Here is a 20,893-nt window from a genome sequence, read left to right as displayed (position 1 = left end):
TAAATGTGGAAGAGACCTGCAGACACTGGGATGTGTCAAACAGATTATGTAATAGCATGAAAGATGTCAAATAAGCAGATTTTCCACTGTAAAACTTTTCCAAGGACAGATGCCGAGTCTGACCATGATTAATTGGTTGTGCATTGCAGATTCAAACTGAAGAAATTGCAGAAAAGTAAAAAATTAAGGAGATGAGATCTGGATAAGTGGAAAGAACTAGAGGTTGTTAACAGTTTCAATGAGAACCGTAAACAATGATTGACTGAAATAGGGAAAAGGAAAACAACAAAAGACAAATGATAAGCTTTGAGAGATGAAACAATGAGGTCAGCAGAGGATCAAATAGGCAAAGAAAAACAAGGCCCAGCAGGTATTCTTAGATAACACATGAGGTATACAATTTGTCTTATAAAAGGAGAAAATATAAAAATGCAGCACATGAAGCTGACGTATGGAAACAAAGACGTCTGGAAAAATGAGACTGACCAAAAACACAAAACAGTAAAGTGGTAAAGGCTACGGAGAAAGGAGAGCTCTAAAAGAACATATGGTTAGGGGAAAGACAGATGCCATCTACAGGAAAATTAAAGAGGCCTATACAAATATTAAGAGGTCAGAATACAAGCACATACTACAAAAAAAAGGGAAAGCTGGAAGGAACATATAAATGAACTTTGCAAGAGAAACAAACTTAAAGACAATATTATGGACAGGGAACATGAAGGAGATTAAAAGGAAATGGAAGATATGATACAGTGAGAGGCATTTGACAGATCACTGAAATACCAAGTCGAAACAAAGCATCTGTAGTAGATTACATTCCCTCAGACTCAAAGAAGAATGTAATAATACCAATTCCAAAGTGCACAGGTGTAACAGAACATTATTGAACTATTGGTTTAATAAGTCATGGTTGAAAACAATGGCATAAATTATTTACAAAATACTGAAACAACTGGCAGAAATCAGCCTGTGGGAGATCATCAGTTCCAGAGAAATGTAGAAACATGCAAGGAAATAAATGATGATTACCTTAGAATGTAGGTTAAAGAAAGGCAAACCTACATTTATAGCATTTCTGGATTTAGAGAAGCCTTTTAACAATGTTGACTGGAATACATTCTTTACTTTCTGAAGGTAGCCAGCATAAAATGCTGGGAGCAAAAGGTAATTTACATCTTGTGCAGAAACCAGACTGTGGTTATAAGAGTATGACAGCAGGGGGAAGCTTTAAATGTGAACTGCGTGAGCCAGCATTGTAGACGATCTCAATGTTATGTGCATTGAGCACTCAGTGAAGGAAACTGAAGATAAATTCATCATGAGAATCAAAGTTCAGGGAGAAGAAATAAAAACTTTGTCTTTTGCCATTGGCATTGTAATTATATCAGAGGCAGCAAGGGATAAGGAGGAGCAGATTAATAGACTGCATAGGATCTTGAAAAAGACATTATACTATGAACATAAAAACAGGCATGATATAATGTAGCTAAATTAAATCAGGTGATGTTGAGGTATAAGGAAATGAGACTTTATAGTTGGAATAACACAACTTTGCAAAATTGTATGATGGAAAATCTTGGACAACATGACAACAATATGAACTAGGTGATTGCTGTTCACCACATAGAGGAAGCATCTAGATATTATCAGCTAACAGATTAAGTTCTTCATCACATGCAGGCAAAACACAAACACACACACACACACACACACACACACACACACACACACACACACATGACCACTGTCATCTCCAGGTGCAAAGTCTCAACTTCAAACAGAGTCTGGCATGAGCAGCAACCTAGCTGCAGTGAGTAGTGGAGGGTTCAGCATGAAGAGGGAAGGGAAGGGACAGAAGGGTAGGGGTTCAGGGAAGATGATGTATTGTTGCCTATGGGAAGTGCTGATGCATGGAGGGAGACAGGATGATGGGCTGCTAGGTGCAGCAGCGTTGGGATGTAGTGCTGCTGGTAGCAGGCAGGGGAAGGTGGGGGGAGGGGGGGAGGGGGGGGAGGGAGAAGCATAGAAAGGGAAAGGACAGTGCAGGTGTGCTAGTGGGACAGAGAGAATGTGTGGGGCTGGACTGGGAGCGTGGAAGGGGTTAAAGGTACGCTGAGGACAGGTAGCTAGCTAAGGTTAAGGCCAGTACTACAGTGGTATTCTGCTGTCCACCCAGCCTACATAATATCCTTGTCTGTCCCTATTCCACCACTGCTCGCAATCTCTTGCCCCGTGACTCATATCTGCCCAATAGACTGAGGTGCATGACCTGTCCCATACATCCTCCCAGTATCACCTACTCCAATTCTGGCACAAGCATCTCCTTCCTCAGCAAAAGGCAGAGTCAACAGTTAACAGAACCAGGTGGATCTACAAACTCCAGCATTCTGCATGGGTATGCTCCAACCACTGTGGGATACTTGACAAGCATATGACAACAAACAAGCTGTCTGTCCACATGAGCAACCACCGCCAAACTGTGGCCAAGAGACAGCTTGGCCACCCAGTTGACCACCCAGTTCCAGAGCATGCTACCCAACACGGTGTGCTCAACTTTGTCTGCTTTACTGCCTATGCTGTCAGTATCCTTCTACTGACATCAACTTTTCTGAATGAAGCTGGTGGGAATTCTCCCCACAAGATATCCTTCATCCCTGTAACCCTCCTGGCCTCAACCTTAGCTATTTCCTGTCCTCCATGTATCTCTATCCCCCATTCCATTCCCATATGTGCCTTCTGCCCATCAGCACATCCACACAGTGGTTTCCCCTTCTCAAGTTTCCTCTTCTCTGTACCCCAGCACAGTCTCCCAATGTTGCATATACCGGCCCACCATCCTTGTTCCCGCCAAGTCCCTGCCACATACTTCCGCAAGTGGCACTACCCCCACACCTACCCTAATATCCCTTCGCTTTCCTGCCCCGTGCCTCTCATGTACCCTCACTAGAAACTGCAGCCAAGATCGCTGCTCACATCGGACACATTCACAGTCTGGTCTTACCTCCTGGAGATGACATTGGCCACACGTGTGTGAGTTATGTGTGTTTGTGTGTGTACAGTTGTGTTTTATCTACATCTGACAGAGGACTTAGTCTGACAACTGATAATATCTAACAGTTTTTTTTCAATGTGCCAGCCTGTCATTCAGTGCCTCCTATGTGTGGTGAGTAGCAATCTATGCATTTCATACTGTTAAAACAATGGAAACTCCAGGTTAGAATATCAACAATATAAGGTAAAAGATAAGATTCCTACTGACTGTAAAGATGACACATTGAGTTGCAGACAGGCACATTTTGCTTTTGGCCAAAACCTTCTTTAGAAAAGGAATCAAACACACATTCATTCATGCAAGCAAGCACACCTCACACACACATGATTTTCCATCTATGGCAGCTGGAACTTGACTGCATTTATGGAGGGAAATGACTGAAGGGGAGTCAAAGTTTTAGTTACAATGGTGAAAATAGCAATGGAGTTTCCATGTGAGCAAAAGTTACACTCTGGCATAGCCACTCACACAAAACTATGATGACATCAAGATGAGCATGTAGGTATACACCTACAATAACACACTTAAAACATTTGGCACTTTTCTTCTAAACTTCATTACAACTTTTGACCTACTGCCACAAAAATTGATTTCACATCCTAACTGAACCGAGTCATGAGTCCCATCCTAGCAATGCCAGTACTGCTTTTATTAGTTCACACACAGATGACTCACACATTCATGGAAGTACTGGCTGAAGCAGCTTATAGCTGGTATTGTCACGTTACCTGCTGTGAATATTACAAATTTTTATTTAAAAAATAACAGTAAAATATCGATAAACTATAATTTGTATGTATTACATCTGTAATAGGGGATTCAGTCTTGTGTCACCTTACTATGCCCAAGGGGAGAAGTTGTTCAGGCACAAAAAATATATGATGACGAACAGTGGTACAACACACCTGGAAAATGAGTCAGTAAATGATGATGGTGTAGATTTCTTGTATTAAAAAATATTTTTAAATTCTTCCACAGTCACAAATGCACATTGATTTCCCCCCCACATGTTGGGGAATGCACTGAAGGAACATACAGTTTACAAAGTTTTGGTGAAGATCAACTGGGCAGTTATATGAGATGTCGATCGTTTTTCAGTTTCGTACTGCTGACTTAATATTCACCATTTGTTCACTTCAGTTCCATTTCCACCCATGCAACAAGGGCCTGAGGATCTCATAAATAAATAGATAACCATATTAAATAGGAAACAATTTCCTAATGTTATGCAAAATATTATTTATTTGATCACAAATAAGCTTTCAGTTTCTTAGTGCAAACACTAATAAATGACACATTATTTACACAGACGATACAAAAAATGATGACATATAGAGTGTTTATGAAGGAAAGTATTATATTTCTTTGTAAATCTTATCCTTGCTATCCCTTGGCCTCTCAATCCCTTGTCTGTTTGTACAGCCACAACAGACACCAGCCACGACTACTGCTCACTGCAGTCTGATCTCAGCACCTAGAAATGATGGCGGCCATGTGTACATGAGTAATGAATGTGTGAATGTCTGTGTGGTTTTCTAAATCTGACAAATAACTTTTTTGTGTGTGGCTGTCGGCCTGTCAGAGCCTCCTCTTTATGGAGAACAGCAATTTACCCTAACTCATACTGCTGTCATTCCAAATTATATTGCTTGTATTGGCAAGTCTCCTATATGTGAAATCAATCATTTATGTATTTACATAATGAGATAATAAAATTCTGATCGATTCTGCATTGCTGAAACTGGTTATGATTGTTATCATATTATGTGACTGTGTCTCAAATAAAAATAAGTGTATAATACATTGATCACTCTTCATCAGAGACAGAACATACATTTCCAGTTACAGAACAATTTGCAAATGGAAGTTCAGAAAAAGGATCTAAGATTTTGAGTCATCAGATGATGTGTGACTGACTCTGATTTCACAATGTAAGGACATCAGAGGCACAACTCCATTGTTACTATCTAAACATGAGACTGAAAAGTTTTTCACTGAAAGTGACTTGTGCCTTACCTTGATAAAGAACTGTTGTGTGTTTCTCTAAGCTCCATGTTCCATACAAGGAACACAGTTTTGTTAGGACTTCCCTGAGTGCAGGTTCAACACTGTCTGATGAAGCATAGGCCCAAAACTTTGAAAGAATAAAACGCTGTAACACAAGAATTTTTACTGCACTGAGGATCAAAGAAAAACAAAATGAACATCTAGTACACAATACATACACATATTTGAAATGCCCATGTTTAGAAAAAAAAGGAAGGGGTCATGAGAATGTGACTTACACTTGTTTTACAATGGTTGAGCTAAAGTGCTTTTGGTAAGGAGCTTAATCCTTGCATCATTTCTACACATAGAAGATGTTGTAAATGTTGACTGAAGTAATATTAAAATTTGAACACATGTAAAATCATTGTTACTGTTTCTAAGTAAAGAATTTACTGATTTAAATAATTTCTCTTTTTCTTGTTAGCATTTTTAATAATTTTTTTTGTACTGTGATCATGTTGTCTAATTGTAATTTACAATGGCTATCAATTTTATTACTAAATGATTTTAAGATCTTTCATAATGAAGAAGATTATTTGACTCATGCCCATAAACAACTGTTTCCAATGAAAGCAGTACTGCAATGGTATACAAAAAAGAAACAAAATCCTGTTAAATGTTACATGAATGACAGAAAGCAATGTGTATCAATTCCATGTCAGTCGCATAACTATAGGCACTCATAATTTGAAGCAATCAGACATGGTGTGCCATAGGATTCAATTTTGGGTTCTCTGCTGTTTCTGATAAGCAGAAACAATCTCCAACTTTTTTGAAAATGATACAAGACTGAAATAAAAAATAGGTAGTAGCAGTTCCCTAACTGAGAAGGCAGTTAATGAGATTTTCAAGAACATCACCAGATGCTTCAAGGCATGTGGATTATCACTGAATTTTTGGTAAAAATCAGTACATACAGTTCAGTACCTCTCACAGAGCTTCACAAAATAAGTTTTCAAATAATGAAAGACAAGAAGTAGAAAGTGTCAAGTTTTTCAGAAGACATACAGGTCACAACTTTAATTAGAAAACCCACTGCCTTAGAATTAACAAAGTGTATTTGTTCAGCTATGTTTGCAGTATGCATGATTACTACTATAGGTGAGTTAAAAAATGAATAAACTAGTTTATTCTGCATATTTCCATTCACTAATGACAGGGTTGCCACAAGTTTACCCATGCAAAATTCCCTGATATTTCTCTGATTTCCAGACAAGTTTTAGCATTTTTCCATGACAAATTTTGAGATCTCAACGGTAAGAAAAGACGTAAGTTGAAAAGAAAGTAAAGACTTCTGTGTTTCTAAACACGTTATTAACCCTCTAGTTCTGAATGAACAGCAAGTTGTCTCCTTTACAGGATTTATGATCTGAAGGGTTAATAAACAGGTAAGTTGTATCAATGAAAGCATTTTTAGATGAAGAATTTCTGTTTTTATTAATGAGTTAACTCTAACTTTGAATTAATGGAAATACTGAAACTACTAACACTAAATGCGAAAAAATTGAGACCAAAACATTTTACTCAAGAACTTTTCTTCTCTTATTGTCAGCTTACTTTTTTAGTCGCTTTATTCAATTTTTAAGTGCACAGAATGTGAACATTACATCATCAAACACTCAGGTAAAAAGTTACAAAAATATCAGTCCTCTTCAAATGCAGAGCAAATATTGACATACACCTATGTCTTTTCTTTTCTTTTTTTTTTTTTAAAAAAAAGTTTATCAAAGCAAAGAATTAAAGTGTGTACAGAAAATTTTACTTGGCTAAAATTGTTTTTCAATTAATAGCTATGACAGTGACATATTATGAAATCATAATTTAAAACAACTTTTATAGCAGAACCCAATATTTAATTACAATTTATTACTCCAAATCTGATACATTATATTGAATACTTTGATTTTAAGATGCTTATATTAAGATCGTGTGATAGCTTCCATCAATGCTTTTAAAGTTTTGCCTTTTCAGTAGGTGTTACAATATGTGGACATTCAGTAATTTTCAGCAAATTAGGTGACATTTTCAGTCTTTTCATGTAAAATTCAAACAAATTTTAAGCTGTGAGAAAACACACGGCATCTACAAAATACGCAGCCAAAGGATTCAGGCATTATGTTCAGTCTAAAATGATAAAGTGTGTATTTTTACATCACCGCAGTCCCAATAATTACTATCTGGGACTGGAGGACTAAGAAATCGCTCAAAAGAGGAAAGGCCTCTGGACCTGATGGGATACCAGTTCAATTTTACACAGAGTACGCGAAGGAACTTGCCCCCCTTCTTGCAGCGGTGTACCGTAGGTCTCTAGAAGAGCGTAGCATTCCAAAGGATTGGAAAAGGGCACAGGTCATCCCCGTTTTCAAGAAGGGACGTCGAACAGATGTGCAGAACTATAGACCTATATCTCTAACGTTGATCAGTTGCAGAATTTTGGAACACGTATTGTGTTCGAGTATAATGACTTTTCTGGAGAGTAGAAATCTACTCTGTAGGAATCAGCATGGGTTTCGAAAAAGACGGTCATGTGAAACCCAGCTCGCGCTATTCGTCCACGAGACTCAGAGGGCCATAGACACGGGTTCACAGGTAGATGCCGTGTTTCTTGACTTCCGCAAGGCGTTCGATACAGTTCCCCACAGTCGTTTAATGAACAAAGTAAGAGCATATGGACTATCAGACCAATTGTGTGATTGGATTGAGGAGTTCCTAGATAACAGGATGCAGCAGGTCATTCTCAATGGAGAGAAGTCCTCCAAAGTAAGAGTGATTTCAGGTGTGCCGCAGGGGAGTGTCATAGGACCGTTGCTATTCACAATATACATAAATGACCTGGTGGATGACATCGGAAGTTCACTGAGGCTTTTTGCAGATGATGCTGTGGTGTATCGAGAGGTTGTAACAATGGAAAATTGTACTGAAATGCAGGAGGATCTGCAGCGAATTGACGCATGGTGCAGGGAATGGCAATTGAATCTCAATGTAGACAAGTGTAATGTGCTGCGAATACACAGAAAGATAGATCCTTTATCATTTAGCTACAAAATAGCAGGTCAGCAACTGGAAGCAGTTAATACCATAAATTATCTGGGAGTACGCATTAGGAGTGATTTAAAATGGAATGATCATATAATGTTGATCGTCGGTAAAGCAGATGCCAGACTGAGATTCATTGGAAGAATCCTAAGGAAATGCAATCCAAAAACAAAGGAAGTAGGTTACAGTACGCTTGTTCGCCCACTGCTTGAATACTGCTCAGCAGTGTGGGATGCGTACCAAATAGGGTTGATAGAAGATATAGAGAAGATCCAATGGAGAGCAGCGCGCTTCGTTACAGGATCATTTAGTAATCGCGAAAGCATTACGGAGATGATAGATAAACTCCAGTGGAAGACTCTGCAGGAGAGACGCTCAGTAGCTCGGTACGGGCTCTTGTCAAAGTTTCGAGAACATACCTTCACCGAAGAGTCAAGCAGTATATTGCTCCCTCCTACGTATATCTCGCGAAGAGACCATGAGGATAAAATCAGAGAGATTAGAGCCCACACAGAGGCATACCGACAATCCTTCTTTCCACGAACAATATGAGACTGGAATAGAAGGGAGAACCGATAGAGGTACTCAAGGTACCCTCCGCCACACACCGTCAGGTGGCTTGTGGAGTATGGATGTAGATGTAGATGTAGATGTAAAGATAAAAGATATTTTCCAAGGAATAAAACCTTTTCAACATATGTGATGGCATCAAATCATCATACAAATTGTTTGAATCACAGTTCAAGAATTTAATATGAACAGAAAACTGTTCATCATATTAAAATCAATAACAAATTTGAAGTTTTGCCTTTTCAGCAGGTGTTACAATATGTGGACATTCAGTAATTTTCAGCAAATTAGGTGACATTTTCAGTCTTTCATGTAAAATTCAAACAAATTTTAAGCTGTGAGAAAACACACGGCATCTACAAAATACGCAGCCAAAGGATTCAGGCATTATGTTCAGTCTAAAATGATAAAGAGTGTATTTTTACATCACTGCAGTCCCAATAATTACCATCTGGGACTGGAGGACTAAGAAAATGGAACAACTAGATACGAGTGCTAAAGTAATATAACAAGACATACAGTACATGTAAAAATAACAACAGTACATTTCTTCATCCTTTGTATACAAGTGTAATCACATATTTTATTAGGTGCAGGAATAGGAAATTAAAAATTTGTACTTGAAGTTAACTTTCAGTAAATACTGAATGTTTACTTGCCCAACATGATACACAATGTATCTTATAAGTTGTTAAAGATGAAAATAAGAACCTTTAAGAACAATTCAGATCATAGCTATAGTACACATCCTTGTAACACATTTCTGGAAATGGCAAGTCACTTAAGCAAAAATAATATTGGTTTACTACTATCTCATTTTTAAGTTTTGTCTCAAAACATACAAGTGATTTTTCAAATGATGGTCTGAGGACGAATATTACAGCAGAGATGACATCAAAAATTATTCTTCAGAATATATCTTTCTTTCCACAGAGGATTATCAGTTGCCACGCACACTCCTGACAGATTAGAAGTGTCTGTTGGGTTTGAACACAAACCTACACTCTTGCACAGAACTCCAACTGAATTTGGAAACTTCAGATGGGTACTGACAGACTGAAGCAGTGATGTGGGTAATGGCACATACCAGAAAAGGCTATGAACTAAGAGGTTTATTCACGAAACAGTTGTGAAGCTTCTTCACAACTGATGGAAGTGGAATAACAAATGTTTTAAGATGTGGTAATGAGTCGTCCTGTGAAGCAATAAAATGATGATCAGAAGTACTGATGCCTAGAAATGAATATGTGGATCTTATTTATGAAGGAAACTGTGATTCAAACAAATCCCAAAAAATGATTGATGCAAACAAGGAAGTACTCCATTTGCAGAGGGATATAAATATGAGCTCCCTGCAAGACGAGCATTTCACATCACTTGAATTAAAACAAAGAGTGACATAGTAGGCATAAATACTGTGTATAAATGGACAAGCAAAAAGTTCGAAAACAAAAGAAGTCTAGTATTAAAAGTTTAGCTGAAAATGAATTTCTCATAATTGGTGATTCCATGTTGAAAAATGTTGTAGTGCCAACATGTAAAGTTGAAGTCCATCCAGGAATTATGCCCTATCAGCTCAAAAACTATTTTAAAAACATTACAAATTCAAGACAAAACATCTAAAAAGAAGCGAACAAAAATTACAAAGCTGTTTCCACCCATGTTGGGACAAATTCCCTTTGAGGATACAGCGGAGACAAAATTAAAATCAAAAAATATAATCCGATCAGCCAGAAAAATTTACCCTGCTTCCAGGATAGTGATCAGTGGAATCATAAACAGGAGGTTGGTGAGTGACAGTTATATCTATCGAATCAATTGCCGAATTAATGAGTGTTGTGACAGACTAGGTGCTATATTTATAAATTCAAATAAAATTTTGGGCGAGGAATGTCTAGCCAAGGATGGACTGCATTTAAAAGGACTAGGATCGATGACCTTCAGCAAAATGTTTATGGATGTTTGTAAAATCATTAAAACTAAGGGAAACTAATATTTACTGGAAGGGATGTAAAAGAAAAATGCCTCTTAATTGAAAACTGCTAAAGGGTGTCTACTAAAATGTTTGCTTAATACTATTAAAACAAGCAAAAATTCTTATTTGATGCAATGGAATATAAATGGCTTGAAATCTAAATCTTCCAGCAGCATAAGCTACAAACTTGATGAGTTATAAATTCTTCTCTCAGAATGTAAAAACATAAAAATTATTTGTTTAAATGAACACTTGGTTAGCTCTAATGCAATAAACATTTTAAATAAAACTGAATATTTCAATGTTGCAAACAGCTATTGCAGGGAGAAAAAAATCTCATGGAGGTTGCTGCATACTCCTGGACTCTCCTGTAAGCTATGAAGTGAAAACATATTTTAATTGTTTAAATGAAGATTGTATATTTGAAAGCTGTTGTGTAAAGCTTAAAGACTTTAATATGTTAATCATTTCAATTTATAGAATTCCAGAAAGGGCTTTAGTCACACCATTCCTCTCTAAATTCCAGTGCTTGCTAGATAAACTAAAGAAAGAAAAGAGGAAAAAAATGTAATAGCAACAGAATTAAATATAAACACTGCAAATGACAATAAAGAATGAACAACATTTATTGGCTCTGAGCACTATGGGACTCAACTGCTATGGTCATAAGTCCCCTAGAACTTAGAACTACTTAAACCTAAGGACAGCACACAACACCCAGCCATCACGAGGCAGAGAAAATCCCTGACCCCGCCGGGAATCGAACCCGGGAACCCGGGCGTGGGAAGCGAGAACGCTACCGCACGACCACGAGGTGCGGGCGAACAACATTTATTGACTCAATTAAAAAGTCTGGTTTTAAACTAAATTTTTTGGAGTTCACCACACAAAATATTCACTCAGCAACATGCACTGACAACATGGTAACAAATTACTACTTTGATAATGTACATAAATTCTTTCTAGATTTAGGACTTTCTGATCACTCGGCCTTGTTTGTCTCACTGCCAAAAACTGACAAACATAATATAAGAAAAACTTATATCAAAACAAGTTTCAATATAACAAATATTGAAATAGTCTGTGAGAAACGAAGTAAAGGTAAGTGGTGTTTCGGGGATGGTGCTTCAACAAATGAAAACTTTAGTACATTCTTTAACAGTTTTCTTGAAGTGAAGTACACTCCTGGAAACTGAAATAAGAACACCGTGAATTCATTGTCCCAGGAAGGGGAAACTTTATTGACACATTCCTGGGGTCAGATACATCACATGATCACACTGACAGAACCACAGGCACATAGACACAGGCAACAGAGCATGCACAATGTCGGCACTAGTACAGTGTATATCCACCTTTCGCAGCAATGCAGGCTGCTATTCTCCCATGGAGACGACCGTAGAGATGCTGGATGTAGTCCTGTGGAACGGCTTGCCATGCCATTTCCACCTGGCGCCTCAGTTGGACCAGCGTTCGTGCTGGACGTGCAGACCACATGAGACGACGCTTCATCCAGTCCCAAACATGCTCAATGGGGGACAGATCTGGAGATCTTGCTGGCCAGGGTAGTTGACTTACACCTTCTAGAGCACGTTGGGTGGCACGGGATACATGCGGATGTGCATTGTCCTGTTGGAACAGCAAGTTCCCTTGCCGGTCTAGGAATGGTAGAACGATGGGTTCGATGACGGTTTGGATGTACCGTGCACTATTCAGTGTCCCCTCGATGATCACCAGTGGTGTACGGCCAGTGTAGGAGATCGCTCCCGACACCATGATGCCGGGTGTTGGCCCTGTGTGCCTCGGTCGTATGCAGTCCTGATTGTGGCGCTCACCTGCACGGCGCCAAACACGCATACGACCATCATTGGCACCAAGGCAGAAGCGACTCTCATCGCTGAAGACGACACGTCTCCATTCGTCCCTCCATTCACGCCTGTCGCGACACCACTGGAGGCGGGCTGCACGATGTTGGGGCGTGAGCGGAAGACGGCCTAACAGTGTGCGGGACCGTAGCCCAGCTTCATGGAGATGGTTGCGAATGGTCCTCGCCGATACCCCAGGAGCAACAGTGTCCCTAATTTGCTGGGAAGTGGCGGTGCGGTCCCCTACGGCACTGCGTAGGATCCTACGGTCTTGGCGTGCATCCATGCGTCGCTGCGGTCCGGTCCCAGGTCGACGGGCACGTACACCTTCCGCCGACCACTGGCGACAACATCGATGTACTGTGGAGACCTCATGCCCCACGTGTTGAGCAATTCGGCGGTACGTCCACCCGGCCTCCCGCATGCCCACTATACGCCCTCGCTCAAAGTCCGTCAACTGCACATACGGTTCACGTCCACGCTGTCGCGGCATGCTACCAGTGTTAAAGACTGCGATGGAGCTCCGTATGCCACGGCAAACTGGCTGACACTGACGGTGGCGGTGCACAAATGCTGCGCAGCTAGCGCCATTCGACGGCCAACACCGCGGTTCCTGGTGTGTCCGCTGTGCCGTGCGTGTGATCATTGCTTGTACAGTCCTCTCGCAGTGTCCGGAGCAAGTATGGTGGGTCTGACACACCGGTGTCAATGTGTTCTTTTTTCCATTTCCAGGAGTGTACAACAAAGATCCTGATTTTTTAAAATACGTTAGGAACTATAAGACTATGTTTTAAAAAGTTGGGAAAGCTTCAAAACAAATGACAAATAACAAATTCATTCTAGGGCAGAAAAATAAAACAAGGGCAGTAGGGTCTGTAGTTAAGTCTGAATTAAGTGCCCGAAATTACAAACAAGACATATCACAAATCAAACTTAATGAAAAATCCATTGTAAATCCAGCTCAAATATCTGAGTGCTTCAATGAGTACTTCATAAATTAAGCAAAATCTGATTTAGACATAGCAAATTATGAGCAGAAAGTAAATAGTTTTGGGTTAAAAGGCAATGCCAGTGAATGTCTTAAAAATTCAACACAGTATCAGCAAAATTTGTTGAAAATGTCATACTATCCTTAAAAGACAAAACCTCTGCTGGCTGGGATGGGATACCCACAACAGCAATTAAAAAAGTTTACAACATAGTAGCTCATCCTCTCTCTCTCATAATAAACAAATCATTTGAGGAAGGTTACTTCCCTGATCTCTTGAAATACATAGTAGTAAAACCATTGTTTAAAAATTATCGCCCCATTTCTATACTATCTGTCATATCAAAAATATTTGAAAAAAATTGCTGCTTTACAGATATAAAGCTTCATCACACAGAATGATATCATTTCACATAACCAATTTGCCTTCCAACAAGGCAAAAACACAGCAGATGCGATAAATGAGTTTATTGAAAAAATTACTTCATCACTAGATAGGAAAGCTAAGGGGATTAAGAGATACCATCAAACTACAGACCGATTTCACTTTTGCCAGCATTCTCAAAAATTTTAGAAAAAGTAATGTACAGGCATCTTCTCAACCATCTGACCACAAATAACATATTATTAAGAACACAGTTTGGATTTCTGAAGGGTTCTGATATCGAGAAGGCTATTTACACTTACAGTGAAAATGTACTTAATTCATTAAATAACAAATTACAAGCAGCATGTATTTCTGTGATTTGTCAAAGGCATTTGATTGTGTGAACCACAACATCCTTTTAAATAAATTAGAATTCTATGGTGTCACGGGCAGTGCTGCGAAATGGTTCAAGTCATACCTCGCTAACAGGAAACAAAGGGCGTCCGTGCAAGGGACTAGTGAATTAAGTCATCATCAGAATGGCAAGAAATTACATGTGGTGTTCCAGAAGGATCCATCTTAGGGCCACTGCTTTGTCTTGAGTACATTAATGATCTCTCATAAGTTACACTGCCAGAAGCAGAGTTCATTTTATTTTCAGATGACACAAGTATTGCAATAAATAGTATGTCGAGTGTAGTTCTAGAAAGATCTATTAATGATATTTTCATGGATATTAATAAATGGTTTAAAGCCAACTCACTGGCATTAAACTTCGAAAAGACTCACTAACCGGTAAGAGGCTTCCACCCAGCATATGCATAAAGCATGATGAAGAGCAGATAGAAGAGGTTGGCAGTCTTAAATTCTTGGGACTACAACTTGATAATAAATTCAGTTGGGAGGAGCACACCACAGAACTGCAGAAACGCCGTAACAAATCTGTATTTGTAATTCGAGTGTTAGCAGACATAAAAATGAAAAAGCTTGCATACTTTGCCTACTTTAATTCCATAATGTCATATGGTATAATATTTTGGGGTAACTCTTCAAGTCAAACAAAAGTTTTCAGAGTCCAAAAGAGTGTAATATGTATTATTTGTGGAGTAAATTCGTGGATGTCATGTAGAAACCTCTTCAAAGAACTGGTTATAGTAACTACTGCCTCTCAGTATATTTATTCCTTAATGAAATTTGTCCTAAATAATATATCTCTTTTTCCAACAAACAGCTCAGTTCATACCAGGAACAAAAATGATCTGCAGAAGGACTTAAAAGCACTTACTTTAGTTCAAAAAGGAGTCCACTATTCAGGAACACTCATCTTAATAATTTGCCAGCAAACATAAAAAAATTTAGTTACAAATAAAGACCAGTTTAAAAGGAGCCACCTCCTTCTACTCCATTGACGAATTTTTTAATAGAAACAAATGATGTACTGTATATACACATACTATTAGTATTGTTATTTCAGCTTTTTTTTTTTTTTTTTTTTTAAATAAAAAGAGACATGTTCCATATCCACGAGGATCTCCTCAGTACGGATCTATGGAATGAAAAACTAATCTAATCTAAAAGGTCTCAGGAATATTCTGTGATCTTACAAAAGCATTCGGCTCTGTAAACCATGCCTCAAGGCTCAATTCTTGGACCCATTCCTGTTCTATGCAAATTACTTGCCTCTCGATCTAAATGCTCATTTAACTTTGTTTGCAGATAATACTTCTGCCATAATTGAAAATGAAAAGTCTGACAATATACCAGAAGGTGTCATGAAAACTTGGAAATATGGTTCAGTCTCAATGGCTTAAGGCTAAACATTTCAAAATCCCACAGCATGAGTTTTAAAACCACACAGTCAAAAACTGAAGAAATCTGTATCACTCACAACAATCAAAAAATAGAAAAACTTGACTCAGTCAGGTACCTAGGAATAAACTTACACAGAAGTTTAAGTCGGAATTCTCATATGGAATATCTAGCAAATAAATTACAGAGCTTTGCATTTTCAATGGAAATTTTAGCCTGTGCCACTGATATGGCCACCAGGAAAATAACATACTATAGCTACTTCAAATCAGTAATTCAATATGGCATAATTTTCTGGGGAAACTCGAGAAACGTTACACGAATTTTAGAGTTGTGAAAAAGAATCATTCACAACATGTGCTCTGCACAGCCGAGGGCATCATGTCGACCATTAAAGACCTAAAAATATTAACAATAAACTCTTTATACATCTTTGAGGTGGTTCTTTTCCCATGCAGCAGAATTCATCTACATAAAAAAAATCATTTTGAACACACAAGATGTAAAGAAAACTGTATGCTCACGTCTCGTCACTTAAAACTGCATGCTCAGACTCCTCAGCATATAGCCATGAAAATTCACAATGCAATAAAAGGGTGAGACATAATGAATATGAAGATAAATATTTTAAAAAGCAAATTGCATGATTTTCTAATTGAACGATGCTACTACTCTGTGGAAGATTTCATGAGGGACAAAGTGATACTTTGAGCTGTATCCCTAAAATGGAATGAAAATTTATGATAGTTACAGTAGATGCAAATACTGTAAGTTTGAAAAATTTTAAATAAGTGAATTCTCCACAAAGTATTATTGTAGGTGTGACAAAATTTCAAGTAAGCTAATTGTAACCTTGACATGTCTCCTGTACATCAGCTATATGTATGAAATTGTGTACGTTATGAGATGAATGAAACACATTTCACATGGCTTGAAATACTTTTTGGCATCACTTTGTGTCACACATTTTGTGAGCAATTTCTTCATGAATTTTCTTTTCTTTGTGTGCAGTCTAATTCTGGCACATAAGCTGCATGGATTGTTATGGGCTCTTTACTACGGTCAAGATTCTGCCACTAAATATTACAAGGAGGTTTAGAAAAAATGGACACAAACTAGAGTGTATAAGGTCTTTTCAGTCACCTTTTTCATTAGGTTTCATACCTTGGTAACACCTTCATCCTACAGTATTGGAATAAAATTTACAGGCAAGATAATGCATCAGACCAGACAAACACAAAAGAAATATGTTGTATAACATTAAAGTCTCAAAAATAAGAACAGCACGGTGGTACATTTAATGACTTTTCTCTGCCAAATAATAATACTCTGTATTCTGTCAAACAAACAATTCAAATCAATCAATGAAAACCAGTCAAAACCCCTTTGTCAGAGAAGCAATCTCTTCATCAATTCCACTCAATACAGTGGCCCTTTCAGTTGGTATCCGTGACTTTTTGGCCACTAGTTCTTTAATTTGCTGGACAATGGTCTTCTTCCATCTAGCTCTCTCTGCTTCTTCACCTTCTCACGTTGCTTCTGCCTTAAAGCCTCACCATACCCATCTGTAGAATGTGGCAGTCCAGAATCATTCTCTTGTTAATGTCAATCTTGAAGATACTGCCAGCTGATTTCAGACCATCATATACTTGCTGTATGACTAGAAGTGACTTGTTTTTTGGTTGACTATCATACACTCTTTTTTAATGGGAAAACCTTGCTCTACAAAGGCTTGACCATGGCTTAGAATGAGAACCTTTTGAAGAAAGCTATACAACTGCTAACAGGTGGTATCACCATCCAATACGTTTCTCCAAAAGTGATCAGTTCTCATCTCAGTCCTCCTCAGTTTGTAGAGTGATCCAAAATTACCTCCTTATCAAGAATTTGCATGAATTCTTTCTCAACTTTATCACAGTTTTTAACACTTATCCAATTCTGTGAAGAGAATTTCTGCAAGGCTTTCAAGATTCTGGCCTTGCTAGTTCTTGGGCCACTATTTATCACAACTGGATCACAAACGCTTATGTATCTACAAATGCCCTATTTCAAAGGTGACTTTAGAAGGTATGAGCACATTTCGATCAGAAACGTCCATGCACTGAGTCCTGAAAGTTAAAATATCTCTGGCAGGCACTTTTACTTTTCTGAGTTCAGAACATACAGCATGACCTAAGTTCATGACTTTTGAAGGATTAAGACCAGTTTTATTATCAAATTTAGATCACACACTGATTTTGTTGCAGATAATACTTCAGTCTTAACAACTAAGGACATCACATCAGCAAGTAGAGATGACAAAGCATTGTACAGGAAAGGTGCTATGGGAGTCCACACATTGGGATTCCCTCGAAAAGGGCATGACCTACCCCGAAACAAAGCTAAAAAAAGATATATTAGAGGACAGAGGATCTTCGAGGTACTTCTCCAGCTGTAAATGTCTGTTTTAATTTTGTGCTCCTTTACTTTATCTGCATGAGTCTTTAGAAAGGGAACGAGTTTTACGCCCCTGTCAGCTGTATCCTCATTTTCGAGCCAGCACATGGAGAAAATTTTTTTAGGGAAGAGCAGATTTTTAGGTTTATTAAATCTTTAATAATCAGCTCTTCTTGCAGGTACATTCTTCAACAGATTGTATATTGAAACTTCCTGGCAGATTAAAACAGTGTGCCGGACCAAGACTCGAACTCGGGACCTTTGCCTTTCACTGACAAGTGCTCTACTGACTGAGCTACCCAAGCACGACTCACGCCCCGTCCTCACAGCTTTACTTCTGCCAGTACCTCACCTCCTACCTCCCAAACTTTACAGAAGCTCTCCTGCGAACCTTGCAAAACTAGCACTCCTGAAAGAAAGGATATTGTGGAGACATGGCTTAGCCACAGCCTAGGGGATGTTTCCAGAATGAGATTTTCACTCTGCAGCGGAGTGTGCACTGATATGAAACTTCCTGGCAGATTAAAACTGTGTGCCGGACCGAGACTCGAACTCGGGACCTTTGCCTTTCTTGGGCAAGTGCTCTACTGACTGAGCTACCCAAGCACGACTCACGCCCCGTCCTCACAGCTTTACTTCTGCCAGTACCTCGCCTCCTACCTCCCAAACTTTACAGAAGCTCTCCTGCGAACCTTGCAGAACTAGTACACCCGAAAGAAAGGATATTGCGGAGACATGGCTTAGCCACAGCCTAGGTGATGTTTCCAGAATGAGATTTTCACTCTGCAGCGGAGTGTGCACTGATATATAACTTCCTGGCAGATTAAAACTGTGTGCCGGACCGAGACTCGAACTCGGGACCTTTGCCTTTCGCGGGCAAGTGCTCTACCGGAGAACACTGTGACAAAGCTGTGAGGACGGGGTGTGAGTCGTGCTTGAGTAGATCAGTCGGTAGAGCACTTGTCCCTGAAAGGCAAAGGTCCCGAGTTCGAGTCTCGGTCCGGCACACAGTTTTAATCTGCCAGGAAGTTTCATAACAGCACACACTCCGCTGCAGAGTGAAAATCTCATTCTGGAAACATCCCCTAGGCTGTGGCTAAGCCATGTCTCCGCAATATCCTTTCTTTCAGGAGTGCTAGTTCTGCAAGGTTCGCAGGAGAGCTTCTGTAAAGTTTTTAAGGTAGGAGGCGAGGTACCGGCAGAAGTAAAGCTGTGAGGACATGGCGTTAGTCATGCTTGGGTAGCTCAGTCGGTAGAGCACTTGCCTGCGAAAGGCAAAGGTCCCGAGTTCGAGTCTCAGTCCGGCACACAGTTTTAATCTGCCAGGAAGTTTCATATCAGCGCACACTCTGCTGCAGAGTGAAAATCTCATTCTGGAGACATTATAAACTGGTCTAAGAAAATGTACAACACCCTTTCTTTTGTGTGCCACTGCACTGGCAAGATTTCCCAGCCCACCCGATGTTCTTGTTCTCCTTGTTTATGTTTTAAAGCATTATTGGAATACCGTTTTAATTGCCTAATGCATCATCAAAATGGCAGGGTAAAAAAAACAATGCAGTCACTGAAAATATGATCCCATTAAGTCAGTGAGATGCCTGAAATTCTGATATCTTGTGGGCCTTGATGCCCTCAAACCTCCTGTCATTCACCCATTCAGCACTGAATTTTGTCTTACTTAGTTTTGCCATGAAATACTACAAGAACACTGTGACAGTTGCCTCATGACTGAGGATAGAAATTTGTTTTTTGACAACACTCCTGCAACAATTTTAAGTTGATGCCCCCTAAAAGGGAAGATCCACACAAAAGAAGGATTTTCCCAATGAGCGATGGATATTTCCGGTGGATTCTTTGATACCTGCCTGTGTGTTTGTGGAGAGACTGTATCCGCGGAATGCCAGAATAAAATATTCACAGCATCCATTATGCCTCATAAATGGTCTGAGTTATCAAAATGAGAGCATGGAAATATTTGAGTATTTTTCTTCATGACAAGCATGTGGAATTTTCTTATCTACTGCATTATATGAGTAACTGTAGATTAGTGTAATTGAATGATGTAATCTTTTTTTACATCTTTAATAGTTGCTGAAATAAGAATTAGTGAACAAGATAATTAAGAAATCAAACATTTGTTTTTATACCAAAAATGTGTTTTTTTTTTTATATTAACTTTTGATCTGAATTGACCAAAGTTCCTCATTTAATAAACTACTGTTTCAGGATTCTACCACAGCTGCAAGTGTATAAGGAAGTTAGTGCGGTGACATTGTATAAACTCCACTCTTTTGTGCCCAAGGAAGTAAATTTTAGCAAGGAAATAAGAATAATGCAGCTGTTACAAAAAAAAAATTGCCATTTCTAAATGAGTGATTTTCAAGAGACAGCAAGTTTTAGTTGTTACAAATATAGTGAAGGGGCTGGGCCAATGACACATCAAAAAATGTAAAACTGTACTGTGAAACACATTTTTGGGAAAACTAACACATGAACATTGCACAAACAAGAATGTAAAAAATAGGGTCTACAAAGAGATGGTTGAAAAATTTCTGGACTTATTCCAAGTTTGGACCAAAGTGTATTTATAAAAACCAAGCTACAAAATTTGAAAGGAAGTTTCAGAAAAAAATTCTTCATTTGAGTGACCATATTGTCTATAGCTGCTTTAGAATAATTGAAGGTATTTTAAATCCAGGTTTGCAACTACAGTACAAGAAACAATAGTACCAAATAAGGAAAT

The 20,893-nt window shown here is 38.8% G+C and overlaps 1 protein-coding gene across 4 annotated transcripts in view; it reads right to left on the bottom strand.

The window, feature by feature from the left end:
- The window catches only part of LOC126187665 (peroxisomal acyl-coenzyme A oxidase 3-like), a 319,748-nt gene that overhangs the window by 8,295 nt on the left and 290,560 nt on the right, over positions 1 to 20,893 (bottom strand). For all 4 annotated transcript variants that reach the window (XM_049928892.1, XM_049928893.1, XM_049928891.1 and 1 more), the window contains one exon: positions 5,072 to 5,207. In XM_049928892.1, coding sequence (XP_049784849.1) covers positions 5,072 to 5,207 — 136 coding nt within the window. The remainder of the gene's footprint in view (positions 1 to 5,071; positions 5,208 to 20,893) is intronic.

This window comes from Schistocerca cancellata, chromosome 5 (genome assembly GCF_023864275.1).
Source record: "Schistocerca cancellata isolate TAMUIC-IGC-003103 chromosome 5, iqSchCanc2.1, whole genome shotgun sequence".
In the NCBI taxonomy this organism is placed as follows: Eukaryota; Metazoa; Arthropoda; class Insecta; order Orthoptera; family Acrididae; genus Schistocerca; species Schistocerca cancellata.
Note: the sequence above shows the minus strand (reverse complement) of the source record. Positions and strands in the feature narration are given on the sequence as shown.